Here is a 21,914-nt window from a genome sequence, read left to right as displayed (position 1 = left end):
GAAGAATACACAAAACACATGCAATAAATCTTCTTATCATATTAGACATGAGGTACTTATCCATGCTGAACTAAAGATACAGCAAAGTAGGTTTCATAAGAACATCGCATAACCAATGTAGTCATTTAGGCCCTTTGGGATCATTGAATCAATTTGTGTGATCCATCTGGTCTCCTTCTTTAAAAGAGCCCTTTCCAAATCTCCACCACGTATGCCAAGTGAGACTTTATCAAGCGCAAAGGCCCTCATTAGGCTAAGGCCCCGGTCACGGTGTTCTAATGCGCGCCCGCGCTTTTGGCTGCGCGTTCCGGCGATTCCCCGGTCTGCAGCTCACTGCAGGAGCAGAGACCGGGGGGGGGGGGGGGGTGGCGGTGGAGTGACGGGGGCGCGGCCATGACGTCACCCGGCAGGTTCGCCCTCATTGGCTGAACCGCCGGGGAGCGTGCCTAGCCGCTCGACGCGAGTTCCTGCTCTCAATTCTATTGAGAGCAGGAGTAGCTCTCGCGCGAGCGCTGCGGCCCCCCCTCGCAGCGGGCCCGGCGCCATTGCGGGGAGGGCTCTCGTGAGCGCAGCGTCCGCCACAGCGGACGCTGTAGCAGGCAGCGGGGGCAAGGCCTTAGCGTGGTGTCTGCCGCATGTTTTATCAGGAAATGCCTGGCGACAGTTGTGATTTTGTTAAAATTGTCAAGGTCTCTTTGCGCGTTCTTGACATTCCTCACATGTTCTAATATCCGGAATCTGACCTCTCTTGTGGTCATGCCTACATAAGGTAGATCACACGGACATAGAATGCAGTAGATCACCCCTTTAGATTTACAATTGTGTGTGGTATGAATTGTATAGGTATGGGTCTTCATACTGTTGTCAAAGGTAAGTCTATTCTCCATATGTTTGCAGGCTGAACAATTGGAGCATTTTGCAAAGCCTTTTCGAGGGGTAACTGCCAAGAAGGTTTTGTCAACGTATGGGATGTAATGGCTGTTGACTAAACTATCTTTGAGATTAGGTGCCCGGCGACTCGTCATGGTGACCTGTTTCCCCAGGGCCTTTACCAGATCTGGGTCAGTCATCAGTACTCCCCAATGTTGTTGCAAGACCTTGCGCAATAGTGGCCATTGTTGATTGTAAGACCCCACAAAGCGAATAACTTTTTGGTCTATTTTGTTACGCTTGGGTTGTAAAAGTGATGTGCGGGTTTTACTCAGGCTGTTACGATAACCTTTCTCTACCATGGTCTTACTATAACCTCTCTGAAAATCTTGATTTCATTTCCACTGATCTTAGTTGGAAATCATTGGCAGACGAGACATTTCTCTTAAGCCTGAGAAACTCGCTTGTAGGGATACCTTTTACTTGATGGGGAGGATGGAAGCTAGTGGCGTGTAAAATCGAATTCGTGGCAGTTTGTTTACGAAATATGTCGGTACTGAGTACAGCACCTTCGCCTATACTGATAGACAAGTCCAGAAATTCAATCTTTGATGGACTTGACTGAAAGGTTAGTTTGATGTTGAGATCGTTGTGGTTGAGGGCATCGACAAACGCAGAAAACCCTCCAGCAGTCCCACGCCAGAGGACAAGCACGTCGTTGATGTACCCCAACCACAACAAAACATTCTGTGTATGTACACTGTTGTCATCAGTAAAGACGACTTCCCTCTCCCACCAGCCCAGGAAGAGATTGGCATAGGAGGGTGCACAGGTCGCGCCCATTGCAGTCCCTCTCTTCTGCAAAAAGTATCTGTTTTTAAAAATAAAATAATTATGGGAAAGTACAAAGCTCAGGAGATTGATAATCAACCGAATAAGTTCCCCAGAGAGATTTTGCATGGACAAATAAAATTTGGCAGCTCTTAAACCATCACAGTGGTGGATACAGGTGTAGAGTGATTCCACATCACAGGTCGCAAGGAGAACATCCTCGTCGACCGTGATGTGCTCCAACCGTGATAATACGTCCATGCTATCTCTTAAAAATGATGGCAATGTTTCAACAGATAATTGCAGAAAAAGGTCTATGAATCTGCAAATGGGCTCGCTCAACCCTCCCATGCCTGATACTATAGGTCTGCCTGGGGGGTGGGAGAGGTTTTTGTGTACTTTTGGCAGTATGTAGAAGGTGGGTACGACCGGACATTTAGTCAATAAGGCATCCATGTTATGTTGAGTGATCACCTCATCCAGGACGGCAACCCGGAGTAAACTCTCGAGCTCCTCCTTAAACTTAGTTGTGGGATCTCTACTCAGTTCAACATAACACTGAATGTCTCTAAGTTGTTTGAAAACTTCACGCTCGTACATCACCTTTGGCCATATGATCACATTTCCCCCTTTATCGCTCGGCTTAATCTCCACCTCCTTAAGATCTCGTAGCTCTGCAACTGCTCGTCTCTCCGCTTTAGTTAGGTTATGTTCGCCTCTCTGAATATTTACTTTGTTGAATCCTTCTGTAACAAGTTTTGCATAAACTTCCACCTGTGGGCAGACTTGCCATGGTGGGCAGAAAATAGACTAGGGTCTGAGTTTGGATAGTATCCTATTTTGGTCAACTGGAATGACACCCTGTTCATGATGTAATATGTTAAGGTCCTCTAAGGCCAGTATTTCCTGTTCATTCCATTCTACTGGTGAGGACGCATCCTCATGTGAGTCATGCGGTTTACTGAAGTGTTTGTGGAGGAGCAGCTTTCGACAAAATAGCTGCAGATCTTTTGTCCATTCAAAACGATCCATGGACATAGTAGGGCTGAGGGAAAGACCCTTCTGTAAAACACTTAATTGCTCTTGACTCAGGATGATGTCTGACAGATTTATGACAGTAAGGGTGTGTGGTATTTCTGAGGGTTGGGGCAGTGTGTCTAATACCCCAATTAGTTTATTTTTCTTAGTTGCCTTTTTCCCTCTCCTTGTCCGCCTTTTTGTAATGTTTTCCTTTCCCCTTTGTCTAAAAAAAGGTTTCACCCCTTGTGTGCTATTGTCAGGGCCCCCTTCAAAATCAGATGACTCTATATTTGAAGCGGTAATCTCAGATGAGGTAGAGGTTGCATTAACTCTCTGTTGATTTTTGTGTTTTTTTATTAAATCTTTTCCCCTTTTGCCACTTATAAACCTTATCGGCTTTATAATCGTCCTGATCTCTGTCAAATTTTTTCTTTTTGAATGCTATTAGATCTTTTTCAAACTTCTCAAGGTCTAATTCGATTTTAGCAAAAGATTCTCACTCAACTTCTGATAGTCCTGATTTTATGACCTCTATTTGATTAGTCACCTCCAGAACCACTGCTTTATCATGTTCTATCAAGACTTGTATAAGTTGGAATGTACATGCTGACAAAGCTTCCTCCCATCGTGTTTTAAATGTAGCGTCTGTGAAGTCAAAGGAGGGGAAGGTTTGGAGACGAAGACCCCTTGGAATAAATTTGTATTCTGTATATTTTTCAAGTGCTGTCTTCGTCCACCAAACCCGCAACCTCCTTTGTGATAAATGTTTGAGGTTTCTCAGTTTGTCTACACTCTCACTGTTATGTGTAGTCTGTGAGTGTGTGTTATCTGAAAGTTCTATATTGAAAGCTGCATTTGCAGTCGCTTACCTATTGTCCTCTTTCGCGAAAAAATCCATCAAAAAACAAAGTGTCAAAAAGACAAGTGAGCCAAGGTTAGTGAAATCTGCTAAGCAGATAAAGATAATATGTTCAATAAAAAAGGTGGGGAGGGGGGAAAGGAATAACCTCGCATCTACTTTGATAGTATCAATGTCACCTTAAGCCAAAAAATATATTTTTACATATCATGAATTAGAATTGGCGGTGCTCACGGGTTGGTAATAATATTAATGAAAAAAGAGAAAAAGGAACCCGTTTAGGAGCACTCAGGTGTACGAAATAACAAATAGCATTATATTAATTGACACAATGTAAAGTGAAAAACAGTACAAGATTAAAAACACTTAATAAAGGCTAGGACCCCTGTCACGGGTACTACCCATAGAAACACTTAGGCAAGACTAAGGAATAACCAGACAATATATATCCTAATTACATAACAATGGATAGTGACTAAAGGACACAGCGATGGACCAGGTTAGTCAAAACAGGTTATCAGGTTAACACGCACCTATACCGTGCATAGAATATATTGCGTCCCAAGCAACAAGAAAGTGACAAGTCAAAGTATAAATGACAATCTCAAGCCAACATAAATTCTGCTACAACGTGCAGATAAATGAACCAAAACAACAGCAAAAAATGAATCTCTGAAGGAAATAGGTAACGTGATTTGAGTGGGTCACTATGTGTTTAGGACAGATAAGTATGTAAATAGCATGTATAGGATACAGCCTAATGATGAGCTCCTAATAAATTAACCTGTGTATGTTGTCTGTGTCTAAGATGTAAATGGAGAGTCACAGTCCAGAAAAATAAATTGCAGCAGTGTTGGGTAGCATAGTTATGTGAACATCATCCAGGGGTCCTGCCTAGCACCCCCACTCCTACGCGTTTCGTCAAAGGACTTAAACTTGGAGTGGTGAGGAGGGTAGGGCAGAACACTGTTTTTAAAGGGTGTAATTTCGCGCCAAAAAGAGCACAATAGGAGGCAGCTGTGTGTATTGACTTTAATTAGTGGGTTGCTCATGTTGACTTCCGCGTATCAGTGTGGCCCGCAAGTCAGAAATAATTTGCATATTGCGCGGCTTAGGACCGTGGTCCGTGCATGCGCCTGACCCACGATTGTCCTGCGTCCCCGTCTCCCATCCTGCGTAATACTCAGAGCCGCGCATGCGCGGTAAGCTCTGTCTCTCCCCTATGCGTGTCAGCGTGAAACGCAGATATGCCCGGAGGTGCCCCTGATTATAGTTCTGGATTTCTTATATTGAAATGTTTTATGTGCATCGTTGAGGAGGTGAGTTTGCTCGTAGGCATTCATATAGAGATTTGCATACGATGGGGCCATATTGGACCCATCGCGGTTCCCATCAGTTGCAAATAGAACGATTTCTCAAACTTGAAGTTTTTGTGCAAGATCAAACCAATAAGCGTCATGAGAAATTCCATGGGCGGTCCCATCTCCACAGGATGTCTTTCAAGTTGGTGCATGATGACATTCATCCCATCCTGGTGTGGGATATTCGTGTACAAACTTGCCACGTCTAGCGTTACTAGCAGGACATCCGTCAGATCCTGGTCGACTCTCGCCAATTTCCCAATGAAGTCCGTGGTGTCTTTAGTATACGAAGCCATCAGTTGAACAACAGGCTGGAGAAACAAATCCATATATTGAGAGAGAGGGTGACAAAGGGAGCCCCGCGCTGATATGATGGGTCTTTCCGGCGGGGCTGTCAAGGATTTCTGCACCTTAGGGAGTGTGTATAGCACTGGATTTACCGGAAGGTCCTGAGTGAGGAATGCTGCAGTGTCTTCTGAGATCCACCCATTACTGCTGCCCATCGCGATAACACCATCAATTTCTTTTTTATAGTTAGCAGTTGGATCACCAGATAGTTTTTTGTACTGGTTCCCATTGCTCAGCTGTGACATAATTTGCTCCCGGTAATCTTTGTATGCCATCAACACTATAGCTCCCCCCTTGTCAGCAGCTTTGATGATAATATTGCTGTTGTCTCTAAGGGATTTCAATGCTCCATGTTGTGCTCCAGTTAAATTATAAAAACTAGACTTGTTGCTCTTAATTGCATGCCTAGTGTCTCTTTCCAGTAGTCCCATGAAAGTTGTTATACTTGAATTTACCACCTGTGGGTCAAAGGTACTGCTAGGTTTAAAGCGTTTCATACAGTCACCATTCGTATCCACATGGCCAGAATCAATATGGCTGAAATAATCCTTCAATTTCAATCGTCGGTTAAGTTTGAACATATCCACTTCCCACTCAAAAGATTTCTGTTGGTGAGTGGGCACAAATGATAGCCCCATACTGAGGACTGAAGTTTCAGCTGGCGACAACTCATATTGGGAGATGTTATGAATCACTGTTTCTGCCCTCTCCCCCTGCCCGCCCTGGTTTTGGATGAGTGTGGCAGGAATCTTGGGTTTCCACCCCCCCCCCCCTCTCCTGATCGGTCTCCAGCTTCTAGGTCGGGTAAGGGGGGGCTTTTTTTGGGCAGCCGAAGCCTGGCCTAGAAAAGGGTCAGTGTTGGCAGTACTGTCCTGAGCATCTGACATATCAGTATCGCTGGTATTATAACCGGACCCACCCGCAGCCCCTTTTCTGGAGCGAGAGTAGCCCCTCTTTTGGTATGATCTACCCTGTGGGTTGTCATTGAGGCCCAGAAGCCATTTGTACACCTTCCTTTCCTTATAGTCAAGGGTCACTTGTTTTAATTTGTCCCTTTTGTATGTAATAAGACCGGCCTTGTAGGTATCTACAGTGGATTGTATTTTTTCTAACCAGTTAGTATCAGAATCAGCTGTCAGTATGTCACCATATTTATCCTCAATTTACTTAATGTCCTTCCTGATTTTCTCCAACTTTTTTGTAGACTGTTCAATAACTAAGATTGTTAGATCAAATGAACATTTATTTAGGATTGAGACCCATTTTTTACAGAAAGCTGGGTCACTGCGGCCTATGGTAGGCTGATTTTTAATACGAAACCCATGAGGGAGTCATTTCTCTTTATGATAATGTGGTTGCATGCAAATATCAGTTTCTCTTTTCTTCAATTTCACCAAAATGTGGGTAACCGGTGCATCAGAATATGAGTCCCAATACTAAATAATAATTCTTCCGTTGGGAACACTCCAATATGATGGTGAGCAATAATAACATTCCCTAGTAGGGCAAAGGACTAGTACCTAGTGCTAGCTAGCACAATGAACAGTACAGAAATTGTCCCAACCATAATAACATAGTTATAGTATGTAAGAGAAAACTCACTTTTGGTTCCAATTCCGTCAGAGGAGCAGTCCCATCAGGTATCCTGAGCAGCGTGCAATCCACCAAGCAGGACAAGTAGAAAATGGGTGAATAAAGGCAGTGCACTGCCTACAAATGGTGGAGGAGGCTATTGGTAGCAAAAAAATCCTTTTATTGAATGAAGGGATCAAACATCACCCCTGGATCACCCAGAAAACGCTCATCTACACGTTTAAAGGGCGCACGGCCCTAAGCGCGTAGGTGAGCGTTTTCTGGGGGATCCAGGGGTGATGTTTGATCCCTTCATTCAATAAAAGGATTTTTTTGCTACCAATAGCCTCCTCCACCATTTGTAGGCAGTGCACTGCCTTTGTTCACCCATTTTCAATTTCACAAAGTCATAAAATACATATGTGGGTTTATCTGGTCCAAAGATAGTCTCCGCTGTCTCATTATATCTGATCTGTTCATCTGTATACCCCATAGAATCAGAGATGTTAGCAAAAATGTCAGACATATCGGCCAATTCCTCCATGATATTGCAATCAGAATATGTGTCTTAAGTACATGTACATGTACATATTTTTGCAGGTTTCTCATCTCGTATTTCTTAGACTAAAAAATTTGCAATGATGGACGAGTCGGAAACCATTTTGGCGCTTCGTCGCCAGCTGACGAAAGTAGAAGGGGAGAGAAGAAGTGCTGCACAACATGGACTGGAACTACTGGAGAGCCAAAGTGACCTTCAGAATCAGTTGGAAGAGCAGCGAAATGAAATGACCAGCACTATTGAGGTAAACACTGCCGCATATCTAATGCGTTATAGATTGCAGTCATTGAATTGTGTTTTAAACTATAAAGTATTAGTGCTGACTAATTATACAGTAGGCAAAGTTTGTTTACATTGCTTGGAATGGCACCAACAGAGAAGGTTATGTGCTTCGGATCATTAAAGCCGATACATTGGACTTGGCCCACATTTTTCTTTCATACTAGACAAGTACTGTACCTTCAACAGTGGGCCCTAGGTGATTTATTAGTGTCTTTAACAATGCAAAATGAATGTATCTACATATCTTCCATACGTTGTCCCAAACCTGCTTCCTTTAACACAGTGATGCATATTAGTGGCTAAGCTGAAAAGAAGGATTCTGGCTAGTGACATGCAAATGCACCCGTCACAATGAAGTTAATGATGTGGGTTTGAGAGACCAATTAAAGATATAACGGCTATTACTGTATAGAATAAAATCGATAGTGTGGGTCCACCGATATTGTACTTATCACCGGCTTAGTTGTACAAGCTGTGTTATGGTGCAGACACAAGCGTGTAAAAATGTATAGGAAGGGAAATACAAATGCCTTGTTTGCATGTAACCTACCCATTGTATATTGTGAAATTAGGGTGATGTGTAGCAAGTTTGAGAAGATATGCCTATTTTTATATATATATATATATATATATATATATATATATATATATCAAAAAATAAATAGATGATACCGTTCTGTGGCTAACGAAATGCTTTTTTTTGTGCGAGCTTTCGAGATACACTGATCTCTTCTTCCGGCGATGTTACAATGAATGAAGCAAAAGGTATATTATATATCTCTATCTCTCTCTCTATATATATATATATATCACACTAGCTGATATACCCGGCGTTGCCTGGGATGTAACTCTCTCTCCTCTCTCCACAGACAAACATCTTTTGCGTTTTATATAGATAGATATATATCTAATAAAAAATTTTGGTAGCCCTCTGTAACATAATTGCAGCTAGAACTTACCTCTAGTACAGAGGTAAGTATCTCTGGAAGCAGGGGATCCTCGGTGCTGAAATTAACAGGGTTGAGCTCCGAAGACCCTCTGTTTCAATCCTGTGTAAAAAGTGAAGTGCTTGGATTGCTGATTTTAAGACCTCAAAACAGCCATAGCGAAGTCAGCCGGGTCAAATAAGGTACTGCATTACAAAAACACAAATTTCTGAAACCAAAATCTTTGTTTTACAGAACTTGGAGCAAGAAAAATATTCCCTCCATAGAGAAGTTGAACTGAAAATTCGAATGCTAGAAAGTTTAAGTTTTGAATGTGACAACATAAAACAGTACCAGAAAATTTGTCTCGAACAACTACAGGAGCAACTGGAGAGGAACCATAATCGAGAAATTAGTGAGCTGAAAGATAAGGTGTGACGCATATGCAGAAAACCATATACACAAACACTAAGGCCCCATATTCACTAAAGGTTTCCTATCTTGCGTTTTCTTACACTGTTTCTTACTCTATCTGAATTATGTGCTGTGACTTATGTTTTGTATACTGTAGACCGTTGTAGACTCCTCTCACATTCAAAAGGTATCTAAACCCTGTAACTTTTTCCTCTGCAATATTACATAGATACGCCCTTTCCTCTGTTGTTCGACTGTTAAAACTCTGATGCATGCACTTTATTCTCTCCCATCTCGATTACTGTAACCTCCTGCTGTCCGGCCTTCCTGCCTCTCACCTGTCCTCTACAATCTATCCTAAACACTGCTGCCAGAATCACTCTACGCTTTCCTAAATCTGTCTCAGCATCTCCCCTCCTGAAATACCTCTCCTAGCTTCCTATCAAATCCTGTATCACACACTCAATTCTACTCCCCACTTTTAAAGCTTTACACTCTTCTGCTCCTCCTTACATCTGAGCCCTAATTTCTCGCCATGCACCATCCCAAGTTTTGCATTCCGCTCAAGGATGTCTTCTCTCTACCCCCTTTTATATCTAAAGCCCTCTCCCACCTTAAACGTTTTTCACTGACTGCCCTTCACCTCTGGAATGCCCTTCCCCTCTACCCGACTAGCAACCTCTCTACCCACTTTTAAAACACACCTGCTTAAGGAAGCATATGAGTAGCTCCATGGCTGATACTTTACACCTCATACATAAACCTTGGCACCTTGAAGATGCACTTACCAGAACGCCCTCCTAATGTCTCTGTACGTTCTTCCAACCAACCAGGCAGAGCAGGGACTCCTTTTCCTAAATGTTACTTTTATGTCTGATGCACTTCCCTTTTATGTAGTATTTGTTATTTATATGATGTGCCACGTGTATTACTGCTGTGTAGCGCTATGTACTTTAATGGCGCTATATAAATAAACCAGAATGGAAGCAGAGCACCACTGATTTCTGCAAAACTATTTATTCTGCCAATTTTCGATGTGACGTTTCGTCAGATACAACTGCCTTTTTCAAGTTTAGCTGGCATAACACATCCCAAGTGTCTCTTACTTATAGCCCCAAAAGTCCCCAGGTGTTGACCCTCATTCCAAATCAGCTTCCAGGTGCCCTCAAGCATCCATCTGATGATTTGGCCACCTAATAAGTGACAAATTCTAGCTATATATTGTGTTTGTATTTGATTTCTTTTTTTGTACCCAACTAGTTAAATCCATATGTGAAATTAACAGACTGATACAGGCAGTCCTCGGTTATCCAACGGAATCCGTTCTGGAAGTAGCGTTGGATAGTGAAATCGTTGTAAAGTGAGTCCCATGTTAATCAGTGGCGGTGAGTGTTGGATAATGTATTCAGGCGTCGGATAACGTATTCCGGCGTGTCAGAACAGATCGTAGGGTCGCGTTGGATGTGCCTTTCGTTGTAAAATGAAACGTTGGATAGCGAGGACTACCTGTACTATTTCTCCTCAATTACTACTTTAGCATGGTTTAGAAATACATGATCTTTCTAGTTCTAATAATCTATTCTTTCCAAATATTTGTGTGAAGTTGGAGAAGCTGAAATCAGAATTAGATGAAGCAAGGTTAAGTGAAAAACAACTTAAGCACAAAGTAGACCATCAGAGTGAGGTGCTGGCTAATAAATCTGAAGAGCTGCGGATGATGTCTGAGCGTGCTCATGAATCCATGTCTTCGGAAATTCTGACTCTTCAGCTTGAAAAAACTGAACTTGACAGTGCAAAGGTGCGTGATTCATTTTCACTCTCCTTCACATCAGTTATTTCTTGTGTGTACAAAGTGTTACTGGAATACTTGAATGTAGGTTATTTTTTTTTTTAAACCTTTTATGATGTATCTCTGAACATTATCTGAGCATTTGTTTTGAGTCACCTAAATGGTTGATATCAAGTGTAGGGCAATCAAATTCTTTATGAAAGCTCCACTTTATCAACATAATACATTTTAATGGTAATTGATATGAAACTTCTAAGATAAATCAGGAAGAGCAATAAACGGTGCAAAAAATACCAAGACACAAAATAAATGTTCCAAAGGTATATTGAATCCAATACAGCATTGCAATGAGATTATAGTACAAGACTCAGATGATCACAATAGTATACATACGTGTATATAGAAAAATGTAATATAAAGGTAACAAACTTTAAGACAAATAATGAAAGAATAACAGGCTGACACCCTGGTGAATGAGATGCGTTGTTTCAGGTCCAAAATTGCCAATTTTCAAGAGTTTGCAATTTGGCCCGAAACATAGAGTCTCATTCACCTGGGTGGTTATGTCATTCTTTGATTATTGTATGTGTCTTTGTGTGTGTGTTTAATTTAATTTTTTTACCTTTTTTATATTATATGTATTAGGTTTTTATATATATATATATATATATATATATATATATATATATATATATATATATACATATATATATATATATACACACACACACTATTGTGATCATTTGAGTCTTGTACTATGATTTTGCTGCAATACTATATTGGATTCAATATTTTGAACATTTATTTAGTGTTAATTTGTTTGTATTGCTCATTTTTCCTGACTTTTAGTATTTTGGGGTGGGAATTGGAGATACCATCTTGACAAATGGTTAATTTTTCTTATACTTAATTTTTTAACTGCAATCCATTATGTAATTAAGACTATGTGCAATTTTTTTTATATATATACATACATAAAATAGGCCATTTTAGAAGAAGAGATTAACGAACTGCACTATCGACAACAACAACTTGTACTAGCAAACAGGAACCAAAGTAGGCAACTGGAGCGCCTCCAAGAGGAAAAGGAGGAAAGAGAAAAAGATGCTGTTGCCTACTTCAGTGCTTTAGAGGTAACAAACCATATCTAATTGTTAGTTGGTACTTAAGTGTGTGAATGTATATGTATTACATATATTTATTGCTTGTGTGGGCTGCCTTTTGAGCCTCCCTTTCATGAATACTGTAGGAAGTTCTGGAAATCTCCTAAAGTTGTGCCCTTCTGCACCAGGCGAATGCGCCGTTGGGAGCAGTGCAGAGGGGCTGCATCCATGCACCAAGCTGGGTCTCTGTATCCCGGGGCACCCTAGACTATCAGTTTGTTTGGTTGCCCCAAGCCATCCTTCCCCTTCCTCCGCTTTTAAACCACTACTTACCAGTGAATTCTAACTGGGTGTTCCCTTTCTGGGTCGTACGGGTAGGGTTCTGCCTTGGTTTGTACAGGCTGGTCGCCATTGTATGTCGACCTCACCCCGCTGGAATGCAGACTTTTTTTTTTTTTTCCCTGTGCCCTTTCTCACGCACATTTTTTGTTCAGCAGTGCAGATACATTGGGTGGAGGTCTTCTTTTTTTTTTTTTTTTTTTTTCCCTCCCCCTCCTTTAATGCCATAGCCAATGTACCCAGTAGTTCTCCTGAGCATAATGTGTGTCCTGGTTAGGTCCACAGAGCAAGCTTTAAAATGCTACTGCCAAATCTAGGAACTGTTTAGCCTGTGAGTGAAGTTATCTGCCCCTGTGACATTAAGCATTGTTGAATTTATAGAAAGCTGCTGTTGAGGATACACCTTCACTGATTAATCCGTTCCTAGATTGAATGGCAACATTTAGTAAAAATAGAAAGTGCAGCACACTCACCTAAGAGGTCCAGGTTTTGACATCACTGGATAAGGTTGATCTATTTCTTCAATGAAAGAGAAGATACTTTTTAGTTTAGGAAGTGCATCTCTTCTGAGGAAGGTGATGTTACCAAATAATTACAAATATTGACGATATCCTAGATCAGACTTTTTTTGGGCCCTGTAAGTAAGATGATAAATTTCCCGGTTCATTCGTTAATGAGATCATGACAGAATGGATAGTCCCCGACCGAAGACCAGGAGTCACCCGAAAGTTAAAGATGTATCCTTTTGTCCAAGAAGATGTCAGGTTGGGAAGTCTCGTTTTCCAATTGATGCTGCTATTGCTCACCTAGCCAGGAAAAAAACACAATTTTACTCATGGATGGTTCATTTTTTAAAGGGCCTTTAAATTAAAGCAGCATGCCACGATTCTCTAACCTCAGACCTGGAGCAGCTGACATTTGTGTTTCCAGAACAATTCCAATTTGGTCATCTAATTTTGGAAGATGGAGTTTCCAGACAGCATCATTTGAAAGGTTTATGTGACTTCAATAATAAAGATCTTATTTGCAATGCTTCCACTCATCTCGTGTGCTGGTGAGATCTTATTAAGCAGCAATAAAATCCCTGTGGATTATATCTTGGGCTATGGACATCCTCAGAGTAGTAGGCCTTACTCGGTGCTTTACATGGGCACTTTTTTTGTTTGGTGAACCCTTTGATTCGATTATCTCAATCTTCTGGTGCTAAAAGACAGTTCTTACCTCAAGGAGGCACCGTTTTTCATTGTTTCCAAAATCTTCACGTCAAGCATGTCATGAAGTCAGATCCTACTTGGGGAGGCAGTATTTATATTTTGGATGGGTCAACCACTGTAGCAGCCATTGAGAGGGTCAGCGTCCAGTGACCAGGATCAAAAACAGAATTCCTCAAGTTCAGTGGTCTTTTAGTCAGTTCTAGTAAGAGGCAGACTGGGACTCTTCCAGGAACAATGGGCCCAGACGGAGACTTGGGTCACTCCAGTGATCATGCAGGTCTATATTATGACATTCTCAAGAGCGCTGCGATAAAATCTATTCAAAAGTTCAAGGGTCCCGCTACATCCTGGGAAGGCAGAGGTCTTAGAGATGCAAACTACGGTCTGTTGCGAACACGGCAATAAATACAGTGCCAAGTCGTCAGATTACGGCATCCATTCCATTTAATTTCTACTACTGATATATACTGGGGGCTTCAGAGCTATGCTGTACATGAAACCAGTCAACACGTTCCTAAACGTCCAGCACTTAACGAAAGGTCAGTGATAAAGGTGGAGGAGATCCACTAAAGCAAAGTTTTTGCGATGGAGACAGACATGATAAGTTCAGAACTATAGCCTTTGTGATGGCCACAGCACATAGTATTCATAAAGGTCATGGCTTTTCTCGTAGCGCATGTTCGTCAAAGGGGTATCAATCTACATGTCTACATGTATTTGAATGACGTGATTCTACTAGCTGCCTCAGAAGTAGAAACCAGATGCATTGTAGACCTAGTTCTGAATATTTTAAAGAATCATGGTTAGGTTGTAGATCCAGGGAAAAATTCACCTGTTCCCTTTTCTGAACTACAGTAGGAAGGGGTAGTTTTCTTGCCAGAAAAGTATTAGATTTGGGAGCACATTCAGAAGGTTGGATAGCCTAGGCTTTGGAATTCATGAGTCATATTGGCCTTCTCTCTTTTTTACAATGGTGTTTTCCTTTTACGATGGACCTCTTTTGGAACAGAGCTACAAGGGATTTACATCAGATATTGCCTCTTATAAAACAAACCAGGTGAGGCCTGTCAACAGTCTTACAGACCAAAGTTAATCAATAGATTGTATCATGGAACAAGTAAGCCATTTTTGCTCTCACTGTTCACCCCCCCCCCCCCTTGTTTGCAGCTTCTGCCTGTCCGTTTCTTAGGCCTGGGACATAGTGCCTTTAACCAGTGCTGAGGCGCGCTGAGGCTCAGGGAAAGCGGTGCTTTCCCTGGCCTTACACAGCGCGCCATCAGGGGGCGGGCCAGTGACGTCACGGAGCTGGTTCGCCCTCATTGGGCGAACCGCTCACGTGACCGGCCCTGCGCTTCGACAAGCGGGGAAATTTCAAAACGCCGTCAGACACACGCTTCCCCAAGTGTGCTGATGCGTGCGTGAGCCCCTGCTAAAGCCGCTCTCATTGCGGCTGCAGGGGCTCAGTGCCGAGCAGGAGCAGCACGGGTCAGCGCATAAGCGCTGACCATGTCCAAGGCCTTATTTTCAGCTGCATATAGTTTGCACACACACACACTGTGCCTGTGTGATATGTTACAATGTTGCATTTCTTGCCTCTGGGCATGTAATCAGTGAGTTGCTACTGCAGCCTCTGAGCTCCTTCTATGAATGGGCTATTCTGCCCTCCCCCCTGTTTTGTTCACAGATGGTCTGTCCCAAGACTATTTGTTTTACCCACATTGCTCCTCACTTCCTTTTCCACCCTGGAGACAGTGATTACAGCACCCATCTTTGTTACTCTCCCATGGCAAGGCCATCTCTTTCTACCTGCTTCTAACTACAAATCATTACTACACACCATCCACAAGAGCCTGTATTTACTGCTGTTTTTCCAATAAAGTGAAGGAAATATTATAGGACTTGGAGTGATTTGGGAAGGGGGCTGAGTTAATGCTATCGGGGACTATTCACACATCAAACGTGGCTCTGGCCTCAGAATAGTAGAAAGAGGACCGTGTGCTTTGGGGACACACACAGAGGAGCTGCTACCCACAGCCTTTATGCTAAAGAAACAAGCAAGCAGCTTACACAGCAAATAAACAGCAGTCTCTCATCACCACAGTACAAGCATACTGCTCCACATTGCTACACAGAGCCACCAGCCTCTATACAGCAAACAACTACTACTTTATGCAAAGACAAGCGAGCAGCTTTACATTGCTAATAATAGCACAGACTTTCTACAGCAAAAGCCTTACAAACAGCAAGTAGCTTACACTGCACACAGCCTGCAACCTACACTCAAGGCAGCAGCACTGCAGTCAGACTGCAATATACACAGAACTTTGATTGCCTTTCTCTGTCTGAGTTCACCTTCTGCACAGCTCCATAGTGAGGGATTACCATCACCTTACCCTGCGCACGTCCCCACGGCCAGCGCCACCAAGGGCCATGCCAGAGGACATCCGCCAGGACACGGGTCAGAGCCACCAGACACCTGTGAGTACAGCTACCCCTACACTGAACGCTGCAGGACACCGCTCGGCATCATCTGAGACAGTCACCCATCGCTGATGCAGGTAAAAGACCGCACGCCACACGCACTGGCTAAAGGCCTATACACACCTACAGCATGGCAGAACTCAGAGCCTCGCAAGACATCACGCAGGAGAGTGACCACTCGGACACAGAGACCGCTGCGCAACTGCAATAGGCGCAGGCAGACGCGAGGCCTAAGCGGACAGTCACACTGACACACAAGGCGCGCGAAAAATACGAAACTGACATTGGAGCGCACCGCGCTAAGTTAGAGTTGGCGTGGGAAACTACCACACTGGGAATACGCAATGTTACTAGCGTTGGCAACTATGCGCAACAGCTCGAGCAGGCAATAACGCAATTAAGGACTGATCACTCGCGTTATCAAGAGCTGTCAGTGGCATACATTACTTACCTGATCAGGGCCAACACCAGCGAAAGCCTACAAGAAAGAGACTTACAGAGTAACATTGACCTGACACGAGACAGCCGCGAGCGAACCACTATCACGGAGGCTGAGAGTAGGAGAAAGGACCTTTTGCTGGAAACCACATCACAGCGCTCCAGCACATCCAGGCATTCATCAAGGTCAGCAAAATCGGTGCTATCCAACGCGTCCAGCGCAAGCGCTACCAAGGCGTGAGACACCGCAGAGGCCGCACGCACCAGGGCCGAATATGGTCGGAGAGAGGCAGCCGTAAAGGCAGAAAGAGCGCGCATAGAAGAGGAGGAGCAGACAGCCGCCGCCGCAGCCACTACGCGTAGGAAAGCCGAATTTGATGCGGAACTAGAGGCACTTAATCAAGAGAAGGAAGCCGCCGCCATAGCCATAGCCCAAGCTGAAGTCTTAGAAGCAGCTGCGATACAGGACGGCGGGGAGCAACCGTACAAACGGATAGCCTCAGAGGATCCAATCCAACGCACTGAAGACTACGTAAGGAGCCTCTTCAGTGTAAACACCAGCGCACCATCTCAACACGGAGGGAGTGACTCCACAGACACCGAAGACTTGCTAGGTCCACGAGGAGAAGACGCTGCTCCTTCAATGGTACATGCTGCCTGGGGTAGCCGCAACAGTGATCCACACGCCAGCGCGCACACGGATGCACTACAACAGGTTCGCAATCCAGGTACACCCACACGAAGAAACACAGCCCCTCACACTGACCAGCAGTCATCACGCATCCACGCCAAGGAAGAGGCGACCGCACGGACCCTCCCAGCAACTATCTCAGAACGTGACCAACACGCCGATGCCTCAGGCCTGACAGACATAGCCAAGTACATGATCCGGCGTGACCTGGTGCAAACAGGACTCGCCAACTTTGACGACCGTCCTGAGAACTACCGAACGTGGAAGTTCATGTTCAAGAATGCAATCAACAGCCTGGGCTTCTCAGCAAGGGAAGAGCTCAACCTGCTATCCAAATGGCTGGGAAACAAATCCACGGAGCACGTGAAGAGACTTCGGACGGCAATTACGAACCACCCCCAAGTAGGTCTTGACCTAGTATGGGAAAGGCTAGAAGAGTTAAAAAGGAAGGGCAGTGGGAACAGCGCTAATGCTACAAATGAAAATAGTGACACATAGGTGACTAACATATATTAAGCACACTTTAAAAGTTAAAGTGGGGGCTGCCAAGACAAAAGGTTCACACAAACCAATATAGACAATAAAAACAAAAAAACGGCGCCTCCAAAAATGAATATAAATATAGCCTGACCAAATATAGAGTCCAATGGCTGGGATGAAATCCAGAGAGGGATCTTCAATGAAGTCTCATGGAAGGACAAACAAACAAATAAGACAAAAACAAAAAAGAAAAGAAAAAAAGATCATAGTGCAACTAAAAACAACTTAAACAAATAATCACTGATAAGATTGAGAGGGGAATAATTACAAATGTAATGCAAATGGATTAAAATAAATAAATGAAACAACAAACACTTGAATGTTTGGCTAGAGACACTAATAAAGCGATGACATCCGGTAGGGGTAAAATTGAAACCCTACTTACAGCAAGGCTGATTGGTTATAGCCCATAGCAAAATGTCCTTTACTTGAAACTGAAGCCTGTGTGGTAGTTGGTATTAAACAGCCTCTAGAGATCCACGATGCCGAGGACTGGACCCGATGTTTGCTTTGGTGATTCACTCGGCAGCATCGGGTCCAGGCTTTCTCCTGCGGTACCCCCCACATATCAGGACATCTGTGAGTGTGCTAGCAGTGGCAGCCCCCGACAGCTTTCCCAAGATCACAGCTAGAGACTACTTGAAGTTACGAGAGCTCGGGAACCTGCTGCAAGAGCTGGAGTTTGCAAGAGAAGACCATTCCTTAACGGGTCTCAACGTCCTAGACTCAGCTCGTGGAGTGAGACCCATCTTGAAGAAGCTACTCTTCAACCTCCAAGAAAGGTGGATTTCACAAGGCTCCAAATACAAAAGGGAGAAGGAAGTCGCCTTCCCCCCATTCTCATTCTTCTTGAGCTTCATCCGCGAAGCGGCAAGGACAAGGAACGATCCCAGTTTCATCTTGGGTGCGCAAACCACACACAGTGCAAGCAGCCTGAGGAATGAAAGACCAGTGGCGAGATACGGTAACACTCAAACACCCATCTCGGTCCACAGGACGGACGTGTCTCCCACGACCCAAACTACTCCCGATCAGTCGGTCGCCGGAAACGAGGAACCAAGGGACCCACACAGGGAATGTCCCATACACAAGAAGCCACACCACTTAACAGGTGCGTTGGGTTCAGGATGAAGTCCCTAGAGGAACGCAAGAGGTTACTCGGAGAATTCAGAGTTTGCTTCAGGTGCTGTGGTTCCACGACTCACCTAGCCAGAGACTGTAAAAAAGAAATCAAATGCGCAGTGTGCAAAAGTGACAAGCACGTAACATATTTACATCCAGAGGCGCTGACACTCCACCAACTCAACAACCCATCCTCCGTAGCGGAGCATGGCGGGGAGGAAGGAGAGCCAACATCTGTCACGTCTCAGCGCACCGAGGTTTGCGGAAAAGGAAGTGACAAAATGTCCTGCTCCAAAATATGCCTTGTCGCAGTGCACCCCCAGGGACAACCTGAGAAGGCTATTCGGATGTATGCAATCCTCGACGACCAAAGCAACAGATCATTGGCGAAGACGGAGTTCTTCAACTTATTCAACTCACAAGACAATGCATCACCCTACACCCTCAGAACCTGTGCAGGGTCAACTGAGACAACAGGGAGAAGAGCAAGCGGTTACGTCATACGTTCAGTGGATAACAGAGTGAAGATATCTCTACCCACACTCATCGAGTGCAACCACATGGCCGCAAACAGGGACGAGATTCCCACACCAGACGTGGCACGCCATCACCCGCATCAGAGGAATAGCCAACTACATCCCGCCGGTAGAACAAGGCGCCAAGATCTTGCTGCTGCTCGGTAGAGACATCTTGAGGGTTCATAAAGTCCGTAAACAGCGTAACGGACCCCACAACGCACCATACGCCCAAAGACTTGACCTAGGATGGGTGATAGTGGGCAACGCGTGCACTGACAAAGGGCACGGACAAGCTTATGTTGACGCCCGCAGAACGGTGATAACAGAATGTGGACACACATCCCTCTCTGAACCATGTCTTGGCCATCTCCAAGTGACAGGAGGGCCAAGTGAAGAGAAGAGACAAGGTCATACCCCTGAGATCAACAAAACATCCTCACATCAGGGGGATGTGACAATGGCCTAGGATGCTCAGCAGTCCAGACAGCTAAGGATGATGAGTCGATTCCACTGAAGGAAGAAAGTAACCTCCCAAAGGTGACCGACAAAGGGATCGTCCAAAAGACAATAAACAATCAGACAGTCCTCCTGAGAGCAATGACACGGCTGAGACGTACAGCCATTCCTCTCCACAGAATATCAAGTGGCAAAGTGGCCAGCTGCCACGGCTGGCATAGCCGCAAAAGATTGCGCCCTGCAGGGGAAGCCACAGTGGCAAAAAGACTGTCCTCTCACACGTCAAAAAAGAGACAGTCGCAGAGACATTTCACAAAGGGATTTACAAAAGAGACTGTTCTTCGTCATGTCCAGGGAGAAAACAACCTCCTGACGTCAGTTAACAAAGAGACACAAGGGAGTATCGTCAATGTACATGGAGACGTTCTCGTGCAAGAGAAACGTTCCGATGACCTAGGGCGTATAGTGTTCCAGACAACAAGGGACGACGACAAACAGGCGCTATCAATGGAAGATAAAGAATTCTTGAGGTTAATGGATAAGGAGCTCTTCACGGACGAATTAGGCAGTTGGGTGGCCTCGATACCATTCCATTCACCAAGAAGACGCCTCCCAAACAACAAAGAACATGCCATCTCTAGGATCACTTCGCTCCGCTGCGACCTACAAAGGAAACCGGAAAGCAAACTTAACTTTATGGCCTTCATCCAGAAGACATTCCTTAGCGGCCACGCAAAGCCAGCACCTCCACTGGAGGAAGGTGAAGAAGGCTGGTACCTCCAATCATCTGGGGTCTACCACCCTTGGGAACCCGATCAAATCTGGGTAGTGTTCAGCTCCAGTGCTCAGCACCAGGGGGTCTCCCTGAACGACGCCCTCTTCACTGGACCAGACTTGACAACCAGTCTTCCAGGAGTGTTGATCCGCTTCCGCAAGGAGCCAAAGGCCATCTCCTTCTGCCAAACGCCAGGTGATAGAGTGACAGGCTATCACGACTGGCATACCTACAAGGGGATGCACTCTGTAGTTAAACTACAGAGACAAAAGGACTGTTCTTCCATAAGTTCAAAAAGAAACAGTGCCAGAGACTTTCACAGAGAGACAGTGTGGTGCACCCAGCTAACCTGGACCGGTGCATCCACCCAACATCCTTTGCTAAAAGACTTTGCCAAAGGATTTCAACGCCAATGGTACCGGCCGGCATCGCCTCGTTATGGGGACATGGACTTTGCATTATTATGTTATGTTTGTTTGCATTGCACATATGTCCCACATATTCAAGTTATATAGTGGTATCTCCAGATACCAGACGGGGAGTATCATGGAACAAGTAAGCCATTTTTGCTTTCACTGTTCACCCCCTCTCCCCCCCCCCCCTTTGTTTGCAGCTTCTGCCTGTCGGTTTCTTATTTTCAGCTGCATGTAGTTTGCACACACACACTGTGCCTGTGTGATATGTTACAATGTTGCATTTCTTGCCTCTGGGCATGTAATCAGTGAGTTGCTACTGCAGCCTCTGAGATCCTTCTCAGAATGGGCTATTCTGCCCTCCCCCCCTGTTTTGTTCACAGATGGTCTGTCCCAAGACTATTTGTTTTACCCACATTGCTCCTCGCTTCCTTTTCCACCCTGGAGACAGTGATTATAGCACCCATCTCTGTTACTCTCCCATGGCAAGGCCATCTCTTTCTACCTGCTTCTAACTACAAATCACTACTACACACCATCCACAAGAGCCTGTATTTACTGCTGTTTTTCCAATAAAGTGAAGGAAATATTATAGGACTTGGAGTGATTTGGGAAGGGGGCTGATTTAATGCTATCGGGGGCTATTCACACATCAAACGTGACTCTGGCCTCAGAATAGATTGTTTGGGTCCAAAGTCCTGTCTTTATAATCATGTATCCTTTTTCTTCTGTTTTAATAGGGATTTCTGATCTGATGTTTTTCCCCCTCGACATATTTGCCTCACATGGTCAGAATGTTTTGTGTGGTGTGATAATGGTGAAACGCAAGCCCTTTTTGAAGTGCATATAGGCGTCTTATAACAGCACTTCTGGTGCATACTCGTAAATAGACACACCTATTTTTGCCCTGATTATGTCACTTCCGCTTAGTACATTTGTCGCGGTAGGAAAGTAACTGAGCTCCCACTCATCATTGAGGCTTGTAAAAGGTCA

General features: G+C 44.3%; 1 protein-coding gene across 10 annotated transcripts in view; it reads left to right on the top strand.

The window, feature by feature from the left end:
* The window catches only part of SPDL1 (spindle apparatus coiled-coil protein 1), a 115,886-nt gene that overhangs the window by 19,565 nt on the left and 74,407 nt on the right, over positions 1-21,914 (top strand). For 6 of the 10 annotated variants that reach the window (XR_012801809.1, XM_075601679.1, XM_075601678.1 and 3 more), the window contains exons 3-6: positions 7,462-7,664; positions 8,884-9,060; positions 10,646-10,840; positions 11,815-11,964. Coding sequence is in view for 9 of the 10 variants with exons in the window: in XM_075601679.1 (XP_075457794.1) it covers positions 7,500-7,664; positions 8,884-9,060; positions 10,646-10,840; positions 11,815-11,964 (687 nt within the window). In the remaining variant the exon portion in view is untranslated. Of the gene's footprint in view, positions 1-7,461; positions 7,665-8,362; positions 8,468-8,883; positions 9,061-10,645; positions 10,841-11,814; positions 11,965-21,914 lie in introns of those variants that run through there. The other 4 variants (XM_075601682.1, XM_075601680.1, XM_075601677.1 and 1 more) reach the window with 2 other exon arrangements.

This window comes from Ascaphus truei, chromosome 5 (assembly GCF_040206685.1).
Source record: "Ascaphus truei isolate aAscTru1 chromosome 5, aAscTru1.hap1, whole genome shotgun sequence".
NCBI lineage: Eukaryota > Metazoa > Chordata > Amphibia > Anura > Ascaphidae > Ascaphus > Ascaphus truei.
Note: the sequence above shows the minus strand (reverse complement) of the source record. Positions and strands in the feature narration are given on the sequence as shown.